Source organism: Periplaneta americana, chromosome 3 (genome assembly GCF_040183065.1).
Source record: "Periplaneta americana isolate PAMFEO1 chromosome 3, P.americana_PAMFEO1_priV1, whole genome shotgun sequence".
Classification (NCBI taxonomy): domain Eukaryota; kingdom Metazoa; phylum Arthropoda; class Insecta; order Blattodea; family Blattidae; genus Periplaneta; species Periplaneta americana.
This window is the reverse complement of record NC_091119.1, coordinates 198,864,070-198,884,720: the sequence shown is the minus strand read 5'-3', so window position 1 is coordinate 198,884,720 and position 20,651 is coordinate 198,864,070. Positions and strand designations below refer to the sequence as shown.

General features: G+C 35.6%; 1 protein-coding gene and 1 long non-coding RNA gene across 12 annotated transcripts in view; one reads left to right on the top strand and one right to left on the bottom strand.

Annotated features, from left to right (window-relative positions):
* Positions 1-20,651, bottom strand: part of LOC138696955 (uncharacterized) — a 375,310-nt gene that overhangs the window by 176,867 nt on the left and 177,792 nt on the right. The window lies entirely within an intron of this gene.
* The window catches only part of scramb1 (scramblase 1), a 92,592-nt gene that overhangs the window by 59,492 nt on the left and 12,449 nt on the right, over positions 1-20,651 (top strand). For 10 of the 11 annotated variants that reach the window (XM_069822481.1, XM_069822472.1, XM_069822474.1 and 7 more), the window contains 5 exons: positions 433-540; positions 1,822-2,039; positions 5,798-5,962; positions 8,179-8,340; positions 13,971-14,074. In XM_069822481.1, the coding sequence (XP_069678582.1) occupies positions 433-540; positions 1,822-2,039; positions 5,798-5,962; positions 8,179-8,340; positions 13,971-14,030 (713 nt within the window). In that variant the 3' untranslated portion in view covers positions 14,031-14,074. The remainder of the gene's footprint in view (positions 1-432; positions 541-1,821; positions 2,040-5,797; positions 5,963-8,178; positions 8,341-13,970; positions 14,075-20,651) is intronic. The other variant, XM_069822476.1, reaches the window with a different exon arrangement.

Here is a 20,651-nt window from a genome sequence, read left to right as displayed (position 1 = left end):
AAAATTTGTGTATTGCATGTTCATATTGTAAGAAATAAGTGGTAAAAGTTTCAGATTCATTGGTGTAAAAATGTAGAAGTTAGAAATTTCACAGATCCATAGCCTTAAATGTCAGATTGGCAAAAATTCTTTCGTAAAGTTACGAAAGTTAAAATGAGAAAATATTTCAAGATAAAGTTAACTATTTAAAAGTCAATAATTTGTTAACATTTTATTGTGTAGTACGCCTATAAACTTTAATATTTTTGTTGGGTATCTCTGATTAACAGAATGTATCAGACTGTTTTTTTTTTTGTGAATGAGTATATTTTTCATTGTGTTAATTCTAGTTGGTGGTTTAACTGAGCTTTGATTTGTGTATTCCACGTTTTCAGTTCAGGTAACAAAGAGTATTACAGTCTAAAACAATTAATTATGGCTGATATTCTGTAGGTGGATGGATGAATATGCCGCAAGGCAATCCCAATATCCCCCCCGGCTTGGAATACCTTACTATGATTGACCAGCTGCTTGTGCACCAGAAAGTGGAGTTACTTGAAGGTGAGCTATAAATATTGTGTAACTTGATTTTATGTGCATTGTATTGTATATTCATACATCGCTTCACAGCTAGAATATGGAACATGTCAAAAAAATCTTAATAGTACTACAAATTCTTAATTATAGTCACAGTCTAGTTGAAATATATACAGAAGAGTTTTACAATATACTAGTACAACACAAGGGGTTAGTATTGGTACTTAATACAAGACAGAAATATTCATGCAGCATTGCTGAATGTCATAAATTCACCTACAGAATGGAAGGCGTCAGAAATTTTGTATTTCTTTAATTTGGCCCTAAATAATCTTATGTTTTAAGTCTGACTTTTTATATCCCTAAGGAGGCTATTAAAAATTTGTGCTGCCGTATAACTCACTACTTTTTGATACACGATGGACTTGCCAATGGAGTATGAAAGTCATTTTTTACGAGTATTTATATTATGAACTGTTGAATTAGTTGCAAAGTTTTCACGATTGCATAGAAGGAAGTTTATTAATGTAAAAATATACCAACAAGCCATGGACATTATTTGTAGTTTTTGAAAATGATCCTACACAATTCCCTAGATTTGGCACCTACTATTATTCTAATTTTTTTTTTTTTATAGTAGGAATATACTGTTGCCTTGTCCAGCACTTTCATCTGCCAGCTTTGTGGATAGGTACTGGGAGGCCAGAGAAAGAATGCAGCAGTGCTGACATCCTCTCCTTCATAGTTTCACTTGCACATTGTTCACTTTATTTCCTTTTCTTTCCTTTTAGTTTCTATCGCCATTGTACGGCCAGTGACTCTAGTCAAGTGCCACTGCATTGAATAAAAAAAAAAATACTGTTGCTATCTGTGGAATTTCCCCAGAATATTATTCCAAAACTCATTACCGAGTGGAAGTATGCAAAGTATATTGTTTTTAAGGTACGGTACTGATATTTGCTATCCCTTGCATCGATCTAATAGCAAAACATGCTGGATTTATTTTGGGGGAAATTTCTTTAATATGATTTTTTTCCAATTTAATATACTGTCCATTTGTAAGCCAAGAAATTTGATTATTATTATTTCTATTAGGGACCTGTTGTTAATTATTGCACTAGAAATTTGCGAGGTAGAATTTGGAGAGGATTTAAATTTGATTATGATTTAAACCAAGGAAACATTTTTATCTAAATGTTCTTAATGTTAAATGATTAATACAAATAAGTATATGGTTGAAACACAGAAAATCTGCAGATGTTTAATGCCTACTACAAAGTTTCTACACGCATTTCAATTTTTCAGCATTCACTGGATTTGAAACGCAAAATAAATACACGGTGAAGAACAGTATGGGCCAAAAAGTGTATTATGCAGTGGAAGACTCTGACTGCCTCACGAGAAATTGTTGTGGTCCTCTGAGACCCTTCGACATGAAGATCTTGGACAACTTCAAGACAGAAGTTATTCATTTGAACAGGCCACTCAAGTGTGACTCCTGTTGGTTTCCTTGTTGCCTGCAGGTTTGTGGTTCTGTAAAATATTTTACATCAATGAAGATTCGAGGAATTACCAGTGTAACCTTACTTATGAATAGGGACACTGTAAAACGGCAAATAAAATACATGAAAGTCAGTAAATAAAACTGCTTTAATTCGTGGAAAAAGTCGTTATTTAAATGTATAAATCATGAAAAAAGTCTTTATTTAAACATTTAAATCATGAAAAAAGTCGTTACTTATAAAATTATTAAATATATAAATCATGAAAAAAGTCTATATTTAAACATGTAAATCATGAAAAAAGTCGTTATTTAAACATTTAAATCATGAAAAAAGTCGTTATTTACATATGTATTATTCATAAAAAAAAGTCTGTATTTAAATATGTACTGTAAACCATGAAAAAAACAGTTAACTAAGTATGTAAATCATGAAAAAAGTCTGTATTTAAACATGTAAATCATGAAAAAAGTCGTTATTTAAACATGTAAATCGTGAAAAGAGTCGTTATTTAAACATGTAAATCGTGAAAAGAGTTGTTATTTACATATGTATTATTCATAAAAAAGTTGTATTTAAACATGTTAAGTAGCGAAAAAAGTCGTTATTTAAATATGTAAATCATGAAGAAAAGTCTGTATTTAAATATGTACTGTAAACCGTGAAAAAAGAAGTTAACTAAGTATGTAAATCATGAAAAAAGTCTGTATTTAAACATATAAGTCGTGAAGAAAAAGTTTGAATTTGAACATGAAAATCACTTAAAAAAATTGTTAATAATTCTACAGGCTTCCCCAGTATTAATTAAAGCCAGTTACACGCTAGCTGGAGGAAAGCGTCACGTGAATATAAAAAGCATTAAGCCTATGCCTCATTGAACCTGATATTAGAGCATCCGATATGTGGAGAAATGTTAGGTCAATGGGACTGGGACAATCTAAATCACAAATTGACAATACTATTTGTCTAGATGATTTAAACAATTACTTCACATCCACCACTACCCACGCACCTGATGCCGCAACGAAACAACAGACTATTAATCTCTACACCCGCCCCAGCACGAGACAAGTTCTTCTTTTCCTACATAACACCTTCTGACGTAAAATCAGCACTAAAGCGCATCAAGTCAAAATCACAAGGAGTAGACAATATAAATATGGAACTTCTGAACAAAATTATGGACATAATTCTTCCGACACTAACCCATATATTCAATGCATCCATAATGACTTCACATTACCCAGACATATGGAAAAAGGCTATTGTTCGTTCCCTTCCTAAAATTAAGTTACCTGTAACACCTAATGACTATAGACCAATTAGTATTCTTCCTGTTCTCTCAAAAGCTTTGGAAAGAATTGTGCACAAACAACTGACAGATTACCTCAATACTCACAATATTCTTGACCCTTACCAATCAGGCTTCAGAACGGGACACAGCACATCGACTGCACTGCTTAAAGTGACTGAGGATATACGTGAAGCTTTAGACAAAGGACAGATCACAATACTAACACTTTTAGACTACTCCAAAGCCTTCGACACTGTAGATGTTGACTTACTAATTGCAAAATTAAGAGTACTGCATTTTTCTGATAATGCGTTAGCGTGGATGGACTCCTATCTTCGTGAACGCCAACAGTGCGTGTCTATTAATAATCGTTATTCCACTTGGCGTACCACGAAGACTGGTGTACCACAAGGCTCTGTCCTAGGACCTTTACTATTTTCTATTTATATTAATGATATTTCTTCTAATCTAACATCCTGCCGACACCATATTTATGCTGACGACATACAAATCTATCTGCATACTCGACCTAACTACATAAATGACGCCATGACTAAAGTTAATGATGACTTGAATTCTATATCCATATGGTCGAAAACGCACGGACTTAATTTAAATGCAAGTAAATCGCAGGCAATCTTAATAGAACATCAAAGATCGAAGTGTGACAAACAAAATTTGCCACCGATAATTGTAAATAATACTACTATTCCATACAGTACGACTGTGAAGAACCTTGGTATTTATATGGATTGTCACCTGGAATGGAATGAACAAGTGAATCACACTTCCAAAAAAATATTTTCCATTATTCACTCATTAAAGTGACTGAAGAACTTTCTTCCTGATAAATTAAAATTAATCCTTGTACAAACACTCGTGATGCCACACTTTGACTACTGCGATATTATATTAAGTAACCTAAATGCAAATTTGAGCAACAGGCTACAACGTGTGCATAATGCGTGCGTCCGTTATATTTGTAATATTCGTAAGTATGATCATGTTTCCCCGTCTTTCCAAACTCTGTCTTGGCTAAGGCTAAGCGATCGACGAGCCCTGCATTCTCTTGTTCTCTTATTTCAAATTCTGCGCACCGCTACCCCAATATATTTGGCTTCTCGTTTTCAAAATTTATCCGCATATCATCAGCTAAGTACAAGATCTCATTATAACAATTTACTCATTATACCCTACCACAAGACATCTTTATATTCTTCATCCTATACAGTTTCAGTTGCTAGAAATTGGAACTCGCTTCCGAGTGATATAAGGGGTTGTTGGACAGTAGCTTCATTTAGGTCAAAATTACATAAATTCTTACTTAACAGATGAATTGCTGATTAATATTTGTTACTTATAATGCAACTAACATCTGTCCATTCTTATTATTATTATCTTTAATTTCTCTAAATAGATTTACAAAACCTCTAATGGCAATTACATTAATATTCTCATTATAGAAATAGAAATATATATATTCTCCCTGTAACATAGTCCTAGTAAGCTTATATTAAATTAATTTTCATCATTTTACTAGCTATCTCAAATATTAAATTAATTATAATTCATTGAATTAAATTAGCTCATAAATTAAGTTACTACTTTACCTTATAGATTTATCTAAATTTAAATAAATGTGTAGTGAAGATTATTGCTGGAGAACCTTTTAAGTGTAGTGAAAATATTTGTAATTTAAATTTATGTATTGTATTGATTAAGGCTGGTTGAGTGGAAGAGAAGGCCTTATGGCCTTAACTCTGCCAGCGAAAATAAAACATTATTATTATTATTATTATTATTATTATTATTATTATTATTATTATTATTATTATGTTTATTTGCACACTGTGACAGGCCTCTTGGCTGCTCAATTGTCAAAATATTTCATTTCTTAGTCTTTGTTGGTGTTCTTGCTGAATATGTGATAAATATCTTTCACGCTTTTCTTCTTATAACGAATGTGAGCAACACACAGATTTGCATTTTTCATAACTGAACTGCCATGCTTTCCACGTGATAAAACATGAAATTAATATCTGGCAATCCTGGTACACAGGGGCAGATGGTATGTCTGTATAACCACTTTTTCGGTTTCACTGATGTTAAAAAACTTGCATTTCCGTTAAAAAAAAATTTTGCATTACAGTAGGCCTACATTGTCTTATACTTCGCATAATGAGAAAGTAAAACATGACACTGTATGTTAAGAAGAGAATTAATCAAATTTCAAATTTACGAATACCAACTACATTAGTAACAACTCATTCTCCATATACACAGAACATTTCTTAACTCATTAGTTCATAAATTGCTAAATGAAGAATTAAAGTTCTTTGAGGAGAACTCCAAAATGCTAGAAACCACCAGGCCTGATAATGAGAAAATGATAATACTGTACATTAAAGAAAAGTGTTCTTAAGTACGTTAACTCAGAGTTTTATTACTGTAAAACTTTATCATAATTTGTCTTTTTGTTGTAAAGACGATGGAAGTATCTTCCCCTCCTGGAACGCTCATTGGATCCATAGAGCAGGAATGGAGTATCCTGACCCCACAGTTTGTCATCAAAAATGCTGCAGGAGACGTAGTGCTCAAGATTGAAGGACCAATTTGTACATTCACTATCTGTGGAGATGTTGAGTTTAAGGTTCGTATTATGCAACTTTATTAGTAGCTATTTAACTTTGGGAGAAAAGTTTAATGAAATAAATGATATATAATGAGGTCTTCAAGTCCTTCCTATGGCACAATGGTACAAAATTTCTAGCTAAAACTCAGTAGATCCCCTTCTGTTTATAAAACTGTGCACCAGGTTTATAACTTATCGATAAGCAGCAGTAGCTGTGCTATCAGCTTCCATCATGAGACTTACAAGATAGTCACAAAGAATCTCAGACAGTTATTCACCATTGCCATTAATTGCTGTTGCATTAAAAATAAAAATAAAATCATCATATTTCTAACAGGTGATAGTCCTAGAAGGACTGTTCCGGTCTGCAAAAGTTTTCCTGCCATCTCTTCACAGGGCGACTTCCCTGTTGGTCTGTAGTTCAAGATCACTCAAGGAATCCTTGTTCTAGGCACATGCACATGGTGAAGCCATTTGTCTTCATTTGATGAATATACTGCAATACAGGTTCCATTCCCAGTTCTTGTAGGATGTCATCATTTAATTTATGACCCCATTTAGTGTATCCTGATGTTTGGTGCATAAACTTCATTTCACTGGCAGTAATTCTATTTTCACTGGTTTTTTTTGTAAGGTCCAAGCTTTGCTGCCATAACAGAAGACAGGTCTTGCTAAGGTCTTGTACAGACGAGTGTGGGTATGTTTCTGGACTAAAGAAGGTTTTTATTTATTCATTTACGTAAACGATAACAGCTCCCTGTATTAACAGGCTGCCACATAGACAGAGCATATTGTGCAATAGGCAGTTGAAAGTATAAATAATATACATATGTTTAAGGTTAATGGAGTCTTACAACAAAGACAAGAAATGACTGAATAAATAATTAGGTACTACTTAATTATTTGAAGATCACTGTTGACAGTAGAGATGGTTTCGGAGTAGAAATATGGATCCTCTCAGAGCTGCAAGAACGATGTCATCAATTGCCTTCCTCTGTAGGCCGAAACGTTGCCAGGTCTGAAAGAAGAAACCGGGAATAGTTCCGCGTGCTCCAACCATAAGCCTATTACTTCAATTTGTTGTAGACCGTATTTTTCCATGAAATATGAAACGGTACGTACATAGATGTCGTTTTTTTTCCCTATTTACATCTTCAGGTTGGCTCTTTTCTTTTTCAAATCTAATGGTGGGATCGATTATGTAGCCACTGTTGTTATTTGGTGGGATGGCAATCATGTCTATTCTTCTTGTACTGCCATTGTCTGCCAGTCCGTGAACTTCTTCGAACACTTGAAAATTTATTGATCTAAACTGTTCAGCGATCATCGAACGAATTCTATGGTGTCGTGAGTTACGGAGTACTTCACCATGCGGACAAGAGCCCAGGACATGTGCAAGTGTTTCTGGCTCTCTGTGGCTTCGCCGACAGAGGATGTTGTCCCGAGTCCTGCCCGGAAGGGAACGTACGGAAGACACGTGTGCAGTCATTTTAATAGCTTCGCACCACTCGCTAGAGGTTAGGCCTTCACGATGTCGTATCCAGGAATTCGCCGGAGTAAACTCACTGTATAGCTCTACGCCAGGACCTTTCTGAAGTAGGTTAACCCACGCCTCTAATTCCTTTTCTCGCAATTTTTTCTCGTATGTCGAGCGTCATACAAACTGGTTCGTGGGTCTTTAATTATGTCGGATGTCTCGGTTAACTGCAAAGATTTGACGCATTCGGTGCTTTCAGTAAAGAGATCTCAAGTGGCTGTGACGTAGGGATTGGCTGACATGCGAGGACGCGACAAGTATTGGCGTGCTGAAGATGGGCTTCCCACTCTGCTTTGAAGAGACCAAGACCTTTACACTTCATATCTGAATAAATCATGTGGTCTGGCATGTCCGTTGGGAGCTGTAGAATTTGTTTTAGGGCAGATAATGCCTGCAGATTTATAAAAATAAAATACGTAACTTAATTTAAGATGTTTCACATGAAGTATTGGATCATCCAGGGTTTCTATATAAAAACGTTGCTTCCTTCTGAGTTTCTTAAAACAATTTTTATCTCGGAAAGGAAGCAAAAATGCTCAAAATAGTTTAAACTTTTTTTGTTTGAAATATCTTAAAGAATAACTCGCTGAAATTAATAACCTTACTCATGGTTCACCCTGTATTCTAATCAGACATTCTATCTTAAATATGAGAGACCAACTCCTTTCATAGTAATATTCCTTGTGTGTATTTGTAGATTCTGTCCAAAGATGGAGCTACTCAGGTTGGAAAGATCTCTAAACAATGGTCAGGATTGCTGAGGGAAGCATTCACTGATGCGGACTACTTTGGAATTACCTTCCCCATGGATCTGGACGTTAAGATGAAGGCAGTTATGCTTGGTGCTTGCTTCTTGATTGTAAGTATGACTGTAATTTACTCAGTTTCACCGTTTTGCTTCATTAGGATGTATTTTATGCTTATTGAAGTTTTTGGTAATTGTTATCTTAACATTTTAAAGTTACTAAGAGTTTCCTCCTCTTCCACAGCTGCTTATTTCGGAAACAACGCATTTGCGACAATACAGTACAATATGATAAACCTTTCTTCTTTTGAAGAAAAAAAAAAAGCAATGACATTAGTTATTTTTGATTTAGTGAACATTATCAAAGTCATTTTAAGATCAGTTTAGTTTTTTAATGGGAACCGAAACTTTTTTCATCAGGTATTAATTTTACGCACAAAAACAAACAACTTTTGTCTGAAACATTTCTTTTTCGAACCCTATTTTTATAAAATAGTATGTAACAAAACTGAAAAATATCACTACACAGTAATACTTTGAAAGATTGTATCTTAGATTTCACATAAACATACATTCTAATCCATGACGTCGTGCTCTAAGGCATGCTGCCTAGGACTCACGTTATGGAATGCATGCTGGTTCGAGTCCTCATGGGGGAAGAAATTTTCTTATGAAATTTCGGCCAGTGTATGGGACCGGTGCCCACCCAGCATCGTGATGCACTTGGGGAGCTATAATAGGAAGCGAAATCCAGTTGCGAATGCCAGCTATAACGGCTGGGGGGGATGATCATGCTAACCACACGATACCTCCATTCTGGATGGATGATCGTCCACCTCTGCTTCGGTATGTGGACGTGAGGCCAGCAGCCGGCTGGTCGGTCTATGCCCCTCACGGGCTGTAGAGCCATGGATTATTATTATTATTATTATTATTATTATTATTATTATTATTATTATTATTATACATTCTAATAAGTAATAGTTCCACGATCATTGTAGGATTAAGTCAGAAGTTAGTGGTTATTGAAATAAGTTGGTGAGAGGACGTAAGTGAAAGGTAAACAAAAGAAATCTAAGCTACATCTTTCAAAGTATTACTATGTACTAATGGTTTTTTTCTTCTTTTTTTTAATTTTTATTTAATATTTCATAAAAAATAATGATTTGATGAAAAAGTTTCAAACAACTTTTTTTTTTCCTTTTGCGTAAAATCAGAATCTGATGAAAAAACTTGGGCCTCCATTAAAAAAAACCAAATTGATCTTAAAATGATCTCTATAACCTCCACTAAATCAAAAATACCTTACTAATGCCATTGTTTTTCAAATGATTAAATGTTTATCCAAATTGTATCTTCACAAACACGTTGTTTTCAAAATAAGCAGCTGCTGAAAAGTTAAAAAAAAAAAAAAAAAAAAAAAAAAAAACGCATTGTTTAGCATGAATTTCTAGGTCTATTGTGCCCTTTGTCCTTTCTGATATATTTGCATATTTTTATGGCATTATGGCAATATTTGTAATGACCAGAATTTTTAGAAAAGAAATGGGACTTATTTAAATATGTAATTGATGAAAAAAAGTCTCTATTTAAATATGTTAAGTTTTCGTCCTTTGAAAAATCGGTAAGTTCAATCATATTCTTTATAGATATATAACCTGTTTAACAAACGGAGTTGTAGACAGGTTGTTTTTAACATATAATATGCTATAAAAGCATACAGGAAAATAAATTGTTGCAAAGTCTAGAAATAATGTAATGATCATAAAATTTCACATTACAGAAATTCTGAGAAGTGAAAAGTGTAGCGAACTTAAATCTTTTACTATGATGTAAATCTCTTTCATTATATACTTCACCCTCAAGGAATAAAATAAAAGTACTTTATTTTCAGGGTATGGTAAAAAAATTAGCTTCAAAATTCTTCCTTTGTTACACTAAGGACAGAAAAAATAATTCACTTATGTTCTCCATCAGGTTTCCATGTAATAACTTTTAATGGTATTAAAAAATGAGTTCGCTTGGAGAGATTGATAGGAACAAACATAACAAAAGTTCACTTTTAGAATCTAAATGTTTTGTTTTACAGTGAAGAACATAAACATAGTAAATATTTGAGTAAAATAATTTCTCTAGGGGTCTTTTTACTGCTTTTTACTTTAAAGTAAGCCTGAAAACTTTTAGAAATATTTGAAAGATGCTGATGTAAACTGCATGTGGTGATATACCGTATGTTTTTCTGGGTATAAGACATACGGATTTAAGAAACTTATGTATAAAAACAATGAAGAAATAACTTAGTAAGTGGGCCATGTTTAGAAATTTTATAAAAAATAATTTGAAAATATTTGAGTAGCTTAATATCAAAAACGGACATCTGACCTCAATCGAAATTTAGATAGCTGTGGTTTTTTATACAATTTTTTCATGCTCTTTCCAGTTATAGTGAAACCATATGCAAACTCTAACACTATATTTTTAAATAAATTGTGTTAAATATTACAAAGAACACTGTGAATTAAAAAATTGCTTTTACAGTTTGTCCAAGTCAAGTCTGCGAGTGGGGATATCGGGATGGAATGTAGAGGCAAAACACAGTTGCCACATAGGTCACTTGACGCTCAGATTTCAATGTGTGCACATCGTTTAAAATACACTACGGAGCGCATGCATCTTTTGTCCTTGTCTTCAGATAAAGGCAACAGTTACGCTGTCTCCCAGCCTCTCCCCCCCCCCCCCTCATGCAACTTTCTCTCCTACGCCCACGCTTGCCAATCAGAATGCCAAACCTCACTGTCAAGCAGAAGTAGAAGTACAGTCTATTTCAAAGCATCTTAAATTGTTACCGCTCTATGAACTGAAGCACAGTAGGAAAACTTTGCTGTCATATGAGACTGTACTGGTCTCCTCTCGTTACCGCCTCCTTTCACTACAGAACTGCCTCCAACTTCCCCTCTCGGCTCGCAGACTTAACTTGGTCGAGCTGTAGATCAAAACTATGGAGATGACACATGTCCGTCTTTGATATTAAGCTACTGATTTGTAAAACAAGAAAACATGGTTGCTAAGTCAAAGCCTGATGTTTTCTTGTTTTACAAATTGCCAACACCTGCTAATTTGTAAAGATGGTGCACTGATTAAGTTATTCTTCGTCGTTTTTATGCATAGGTTTCTTATGGCAATGATAAATCCCTGTTCCATACCCAGAAAAACACACTGCAGTACATAGTGTAGAAGACATATCACTCTCAAGTTGTGCTAGTCTTTGCCCAGATTTGTAGTCTTGATCTGTGTTGTTACGTAGTTTGGTAGCAGTATTAGAATTATTTCATATTTTAAAGTCTACTTTATTGGATTTGTTACACAGTATGGTAGCATTTCTGGCATGAAAATCTGTGTATCAATTTATCCTTGCTTGTGTGTCAGATTCCTGTAAGTATGGATGAATGTTAAGATCCAGGTGTTTCACGGTTATGATGAGTATTTTGTCTTGCTGTTGCAAGTAGTTTGGATCTGGTCTTGTATGAAATCTGTCTTTAGTAAAACTGAATGAAAGTATGAGATCAAAGATAATCAATAAGACTTTATTACGTTTTAGAAATAGCCACTGTTTATCTTAAATTTCATATTTTATCAGTGCCCAGGTAACACAAAAGTTGGTACTACTGTCATTTTAAAAATGAGTAATTCCTATTTTATTGGAAGTTCTCGTAAAATGAGTGCATAATGGGCACTGTAACAGTTACAATCAAACATAGAATTATTATGTTCGCATAGGCTTCCGCGGCTGGTGTACATGGTGTGTGGATAAGCTTCAGGGCTTCTGCCACGTTGTCTTGGTGTTGGTGGCTGACGTTTCGACCGCTGTGTTGTGGTCATCTTCAGAGCAGTTGTTGGATAAGGGAATAGTCTGCGAGCTCGTATATATATAGCAGTCTCGATGGGGGGAATACTTGCTGTGATAGGTCGTGCCAGATAGGTGCCAGAAGGAGAACCTACAACCTATCACCGCAAGTATTCCCCCCATCGAGACTACTATATATATATACGAGCTCGCAGACTATTGCCTTATCCAACAACTGCACTGAAGATGACCACAACACAGCGGTCGAAACGTCAGCCACCAACACCAAGACAATGCGGTAGAAGCCCTGAAGCTTATCCACACACCATAAAATTATTGTGTTTATACGAGGGGGATCCAGAAAATAACGACCGTTCGCGCATACCCGCCGCGCAGCTGACTCCCCTTCCTTGTTTGAAGGTCAACTGGCTTCCTTAACATGTGTTCTCGTAATGTTGTGAGTACTGGTTGCAACAAGTCGCCATTGTGCATTTTGTGTTACTTCAAAATGAACGACGTGATTGATAATCCCGCCGACTGTGAGGTGAGGAGTGTGATTCGATTTTTGAATGCCCGACATTTGAATCCTGCAGAAATTTACCGGCAATTGAAAGAAGTGTATGGTGATACTGTAATGAATGAAAGAAATGTGAGAAAATGGTGCGAAGTGTTCAACAATGGGCGAACAAATGTCCACGATGAAACTCGACCAGGACGCCCATCACTCATCACAGAAGACCTGAAGACTAAAGTGAACGACAGAATCTTGCAAGACAGGCGCACATCACTCGACGAATTGCATATTGCCTTTCCTGACATTTCTCGTTCTTTGCTTGGTGAAATTGTGTCGCAACATCTTGGCTACCACAAAATCTGTGCACGATGGGTTCCATGGCAACTGAGTGACCAACACAAACGTCAGAGAATGGCCTCAGCATTGACATTCTTGATGCGATATCATACAGATGGAGACGCCTTTCTTGATCAAATTGTGACTGGTGATGAGACCTGGGTGTCTTACAACACCCCAGAGACCAAGCGTCAATCACGTCAGTGGCATCATCCCTCATCACCCAAGAAACTGAGAAAATTCGAACAGACTCTCTCAACACAAAAAGTCATGGCTACTGTCTTTTGTGATCGCAAAGGTGTTCTTTTGCTGGATTTCATGCCAAAAGGCACTACGATCAATGCAAATCGTTATTGTGAGACTTTACGAAAACTATGGCGAGCCATCCAAAACAAGAGGCGAGGAATGCTTTCGAGAGGAGTTGTGCTTCTTCACGACAATGCCCGCCCGCACACTGCTGTTTCAACTCGGGAATTGCTGGCTCAATTCGGTTGGGAAATCTTTGATCATCCGCCCTATAGTCCAGACCTTGCTCCTAGCGATTTTCACCTTTTCACTAAGCTGAAAGACTTTCTGGGTGGTACGCGTTTTGGAAGTGATGAAGAGTTGAAGAAGACAGTGAACACCTGGCTTAATGAACTGGCGGCAGAGGAGTATAACACGGGAATTCTAAAGCTAGTGAACAGATACGACAAATGTTTAAATGTAGGTGGTGATTATGTAGAGAAGTAAAGGAAGCTTCATTTATGTAACAGACTTTGTTTTTTCAAATAAATATATATTTTTTTTAAATTACAACAAAACGGTCGTTATTTCCTGGATCCCCCTCATATCTAATAAAATTAACATATTGCATTTTATTAATATCCAGAATGGACTTATTATAAAGATGTTAGTAAATGTTGTGCTGCCGTATCTTAAATAGACGCTCTGGAAGAGATGTCCTTGTGCAAAAGAGGTACAAACTGCACATAAAGGGTTGTTTTGCACTTGTAAATGTACGTCTTTGTAACGAGTATTGTCATTCATGTAATGTTCCATTTAAAATAGGATGTGATGTTCTTTGAGAAACGCGGAAACACAGAATCTGATCGGCCTGGAATGTTTTAAACCGCAGATCTTGTTTGTGGTATTGTTGTGTTTCATATTGTAAGGTAAGAGTTTCTGAGTATTGCTCGACAGGTGCTCTGGACTTGCAACTAACCGCACGGGGTACAAGGCATGTTACAGCTCTGAATGTGGTACAATCATTACTAACCTTATCGTAGTTGTAGCATTTGGATGGTTCAATAGCATGGCCTACATACTGCATTGTGATGGAATTATCATTAATAGAAGGTAACAAAAAAATATATAAAAATAACTGAGACTTTCTTCATATTGTCTCCACAGTCACATATTCTAGAAGTCGCTCTAAACACAATTCGTCATGGCTTGTGGAAATGTGCTCTTGAAGCATGGCATTCTGTGACAGAGGTGTCAAATGATGCGTCTAACTTATCAGCTGTAGTCATATGAATTTTATAATATCAATTTTAAGTGAAAAACAATTGTTATTTCTTTTCTGACTTCCAAAACACAGTAGGAACTTGATATGTGATCATTTAACTTACTTGAGTTGAGAATAGATTGGGAAAAAATAAGAACAACAAAGAAATGACTACATATTTTGTATTGTGTATAGCTTCTTGATTAACTAACTATATAGTATTATTTCTTCGAAATCCAACTTATTATTCAGGTCAGAAGTATAAATTTTCTTCGTTCTCCCCTCCTAATCACCAACATCTTTAAAATAATAATCCTCATCATAATCATCCTAATCATCATTACTACTCATCATCATCCCATTCTCTTAATCATCATCACTATCATTCTCCACAAACCAGAAAACCACAATTTAAGTCACACAGAGTTAGTGTGCACTCAATGTTGGTTGCTTGACCGTTGTCAGCCCACTTTGAGGTCTGTGGATATAGAGGGAAAAATTGGATCGGTGTCTGGTAGAGTTCCTGGGTAGCTCAGTTGGTAGAGCATTGGTACGTTAAACCAAAGATCCCGAGTTCGATTTCTGGCCCCGGAACAATTTTTCCCTCATCATCATCCTCATTCTGATTATTCCCTTTGTCCTAATCATTGTCATCCTTATCCTAATCATAACGGTTAGAGCATCTGGCTGCAAAACCAGGTGGCCCAGGTTTGATTCCCAGTCGGGGCAAGTTACCTGGTTGAGGTTTTTTACGAGGTTTTCCCTCAACCTAATATGAACAAATGCTGGGTAACTTCCGGTGCTGGACCCCAGCATTATCATCTTCATCTCATTCAGATGCTAAATAACCTAGATGTTGATAAAGTGTCGTAAAATAACTCACTGTCATTCTCATACCATACATCCTAATCATCATCACTATCCTTATCCTAATCATCACTATCATCCTATTTCTCCTAATTGTCGCATTTATCATAATCACTCTCTCGCTCGTGCTCTCTCCTTCTCTCGCTCTTTTTCAATTTTAAAGTAAAGAGAACTGCTCATTGATGTTGAAGTTGTTCCAGTAATATTTCATATTTTAATGGTTGTCAGTTGACATCTCTGCTTCATAGTATTACCATTTAAAGCACTTAGATAACATGTAACTCATAGCCTGATGTTGTGTCATATTATGTGCATGTCCAAACTCTTTTAGTCATGCTGATTTAAAATGTATCACAATGACACAGCCTGATGTCTTACATCACAAGCTGTGTATGTAATTAGAACATAGAGCTACAATTTCACATGTTAAATTTAGTCCTGAAAATATGTAATTATAATTGTATCTCTAGATTTATATTTAAACATTATACATAGTGTTCTGCCAAATGGCAGGTCTTTCACTGCAACCAAGCATTCTCCAGTCTTTCCTATTTTCTGTCTTCCTCTTAGTCTCCACATATGATCCATATATCTTAATGTTGTCTATCATCTGATATCTTCTTCTGCCCCGAACTCTTCTCCCGTTCACCATTCCTTCCAGTACATCTTTCAGTAGGCAGTTTCTTCTCAGCCAGTGACCCAACCAATTCCTTTTTCTCTTTCTGATCAGTATCAGCATCATTCTTTCTTCGCCCACTCTTTCCAGCACAGCTTCATTTCTTACTCTGTCCATTTCACACGCTCCATTCTTCTCCATATCCACATTTCAAATGCTTCTAGTCGCTTCTCTTCACTTCGTCGTAATGTCCATGTTTCTGCCATGGATATCATTGAATAATAGCAAACACAGATATTTAATGATGATTTAAGCTGATCTGTGACAATATAGGCTCTTACAAATGACTGGTTGGTCTTTCTCACAAAGTAAAAATAAGAATGTGTTCTAACGATGATATGCTATCACTCCCATAGAAATACTATAGTATATACGAGGAAATAAAAACAGATTCTTCATTGCATGTTGTAAACAATCACTTGTTTAGATAGTCTTATTCACGTGTACACATATGAAATATTGTAGCCACGGAAGTTATCCTTCACAGAAGTTGAATTTCATCCTCTGTTCCATCTCTGGTTTTAAATTGTTTATGCCATCGGTATCTTTCTGGAGATGCTGAGTTGATACCACTCACTCACTGTTTTGTTATTTGCAGCAGAAGTTTCATTTAATCACTGCTATTTGATCATGCTGGCAAGTTACCTATCAGCTATGGCAGCTGGGATCTGTACTGTCACTGATAAGTAGGGACCGGATTTTTATGTAATTACCATTAATATATTAAAATTTGATACTACATATTTTTACATATTTACCCCAACATTACATATTATGGCTTGGTATTACATAAATCTACATATTTAGGGGTTTTATTCATTTTTACTTCTCTAAAAGGGGAAAAAAACTTTTGCTGGGGAAGTTTACAATTTGAAATACACATATATAAAAAGCCGTTTTACCTATCCAAGAAAGGATATATTTCGGGACGAAACATAACGTCCTTAGTTCCAGAAAGTAGTAGAGGCACACATTGCATACCACTCACTGTAAATATGGGTGAACAAAAGGCAACCTTTCTCATGCAACTACCTTGTATTGTAAAAATCACTCAGAAAGTAGCGTTGCTTTCATGCGGTGGAGTGGGACGAGGACAGCATGATTTGTCTCGAACTATAATTGTTCTGCACACGTCTTAACAAGCCGTTCCCATGCAATTTGCAACCTTACCCACCTTCTTCCTAATCCTTCCAGGGAAAACCCGTGTCAAGTCTGACATGAGCTGCGATAAAGTAGCCAACTTTTGAAAAGAAGCTGGAGTGAAGGAACAAACTGGAAAGATGTTGAAAGATTAAAATAAATAGCTTTTCAGATTATTGCTTGACCTCTTTACTTTAAATAAAATGATGGATTGCGATGGATGAAGCTTTCACTACAGATGTAAAAATAGTAATGTGTCAAGTGTGCGGTAAAAAAGTCTGGTGCTCTATGAAATCACAACTGGAGAATCTTATCTATCCTATATCTGCCAGATATTGATATTAAATATTTTCATGATTTGACATATTTTGCTACATATTCAGCTTATTTTTCTTACATAAATATGTACATAGTTCACACCTTGATATTACATAAAAATCCGGTCCCTACTGATAAGTGATACCATTTTTGCTGTTTCACTTATTCGATGAAATGAAAATTACACTTCAGAACTCTCTATTGCTTTAGTGGTCACTTTCTTCTTCAAACAGTAATGAAATACTTGGAAACTACACCACGTCCCTGCTGAATATTCCCCGTATGAAAACTATTTTATTATTATTATTAATTATTATTATTATTATTTTTTTTTTATTATTATTATTTAACTTTTCTTAGTAAACTTCGACTTTACAGTACATAATTCTGGCCACCAGCAAATCGCTTTGGCATTGTATTACTGGTCCAGGGGAAAAATGCCAATTCCATATGCTGGCGTCCATATTGTGTACTGTAAAGTCGAAGTTCACCATTTTCTTTTCCAAGTTAATTCTTCTTGAGTATTTAATGTAAAATAATATTTCTTGCTATCTAGAAAATACGGAAGAAATTCAGTTACTAGTAGACAGAACTGAAAGGCAGTGACAATCACTGCAAACAGAAGTTAAAAGCAATATCCTATCAGGTTGAATTATATTAGCTGAGCAATGGTAGTGTATTGTGCACATAGTCTCGTAAAAACGTTCAGTTGCATTCAAAAGAGAGGGTTAAAATACATGTACAGTAAAACCCCGATAAGACGCTGTTCAAGGGACCAGGTGTAAACCACATATTAACCAAGACCGCATATTAGGCGGGTATACTAATTTTGACTTATATACAGTATCTATTAGCATTTTTCTTTATTGAAATACATGATTCATGAAAGGTAATATAGTATTACTCCATTATGTAATTACTGTACTGTACGTCAAAGACATTTACAATGTGTACTGTACTTAATTCTTTGGGAAAAAAGTAATTTATAGTTGTTTGCCGTGTGCGTGTTCTCCAAGTCCGCATGTTTACCACACTTCAGTTTTCTGCGATTATATCCTCCCGACGACGTCGCAACTGTAGTGATTGAGTCGCGATTTTTAGTATCATTCTTAATGTCGATGATGGGATTCCTAATGCATCAGAGAGTTGTTTCTGAGTAAAAGTACTGTTCTCACCGTACTTTCGTAAGATTTCCAATTTTTCCGACACAGAAAGCGCTTTTCGTTTAACACTCATTGTAATGACATTCACAGACACTTCAATACACTAAAGGACAACAAACTGCCCAGCAAAAATTTCCAGAATTTTATTACAGCCAAGTGAGGAATGCTGTTTGAGAGAGAGGGTTAGCAAGAGGGTGAGGTATTGTAACTGTATGTAGGCTTTAAGCGCGCAGGTAAGGAGTCGAATAAGAGAGCGTAACAAGAGGGTGGGGTATACTAAGGTATGAAGTATGAAGGTTTAAATGTGCAGGTAAAGGGTCGAATACCAATACTTTTCAGGTTAATGGCACCAGTGAGTTCAGTGACCAAGATGTTTCATTACTGTTACAGTACATTGCTGAAAATTACATCGAAAATATTCCACAGAAACAGCGTATTATGCGGGACTTGAGTGCAACAAACGGGGTATTTTATAAAGGCTTTATATATGAAATGTGCAGGACCGGACAAAAAAAGCGTATTACACAGGATAGCGTAATAAGCGGGCGCGTCTTATCGAGGTTTTACTGTAATATTTTAAATTACGTCAGTTATAAGCAGTAAAGTAATTGTCTTTCTAGAAAAATAACAACGGTAAAATATTTTAAGTGTTTTGTATGTGTATAATGTGTATTATTTGTCTCATAATAGCATGTAAAAATGTCAGACTCACCGCATGCAAAATAACGTGTCACTAATATAACAGCTTTCATACAGTTGGTTCTACTAAGAAATGTTTTTATTTCAGTGCTTCCTAGACAGGTTTTAATGAAATAAGGTAGAAAATTTGCGAGTAAATTTATTCTTAATAACTTCCTTCTTAATAAACTGTTAACAGTCCACGCCTGTGGAGTAACGGTTAGCACGTCTAGCCGCGAAACCAGGTGGCCCGGGTTCGATTCCCGGTCGGGACAAGTTACCTGGTTGAGGTTTTTTCCGGGGTTTTCCCTCAACCCAATATGAGCAAATGCTGGGTAACTTTCGGTGTTGGACCCCGGACTCATTTCACTGGCATTATCACCTTCATCTCATTCAGACGCTAAATAACCAAAGCTGTTGATAAAGCGTCGTAAAATAACCTACTAAAATAAAAAAATAAAATAAAATAAAAACTGTTAACTCTAGATATATTTTCCTCAGGTATATTTAATAAACGTTTATGAACTTATGTGACTAATACAGAGGGGACGAAAAGTCCCTTAACACCTGTTTATTTTTTCTCCAAAACAAATCTATACACAAAAATTGCGTCCGTATTGTTCATATAACATTGGTGGACGTATTTCGAGTTGTGAGACATCTGGCAGACCTGAGAGAACCATTAACACACTGAAATTTTCAGCCATTCCAAGAGTGCAAGATGGTGAGGTGAATGCGAAAGTCTTTAGGGTGGAGGAGAGACTTGTGGCTTTTATGTGGTTTTATGAGCGGCCACATATTGAAAAACTATTGCAGTCATATGTCATATGCCTGTCCAAATCCCTGCCTGTGAATTCATTGACAGTTACAGTGCGAAAAGATTTCATTTGCTTCCATTTCAACAAGTTATCTCTGTTAAGTGGCGTCTTGCGAATACCAGCCCAGAAATCCTGCATGACATATAAGTGAAGTTCCTCCCAAAATTAAAAATAATGAAACTGAATTTAATTTGAGAAGAAGAAAGGTAATATTTTGAATTCAGAACTCTATTTAGGTTAGCTGTATGCGAAGTCCCTAAAATTAAAGAGGATCAAACCAATTTCTACGCTTGACAAGAAAAAGAGGTAATATTCTGAAGTCAGGACTCTACTTAAGTTAGTTATGTGCGAACATTTTCCTGCAATATATTAAGTTTTCCCGTTAAAAAATGTAATATTCTAAGAAAATGTAGTTAATAAAATCGCTTTTATGTGTTAAAATAAACTAAATTGTAATTATCTACAACTAGGCTCTTTCTGGATGTAGAATTTTATAGGGAGGTTCGTCATTTCAAATGGAACATATGGGGAAAAAATCGTTGTGGAAATTCATTATCAATTGGTGAGCCTTCCTTGTTAATT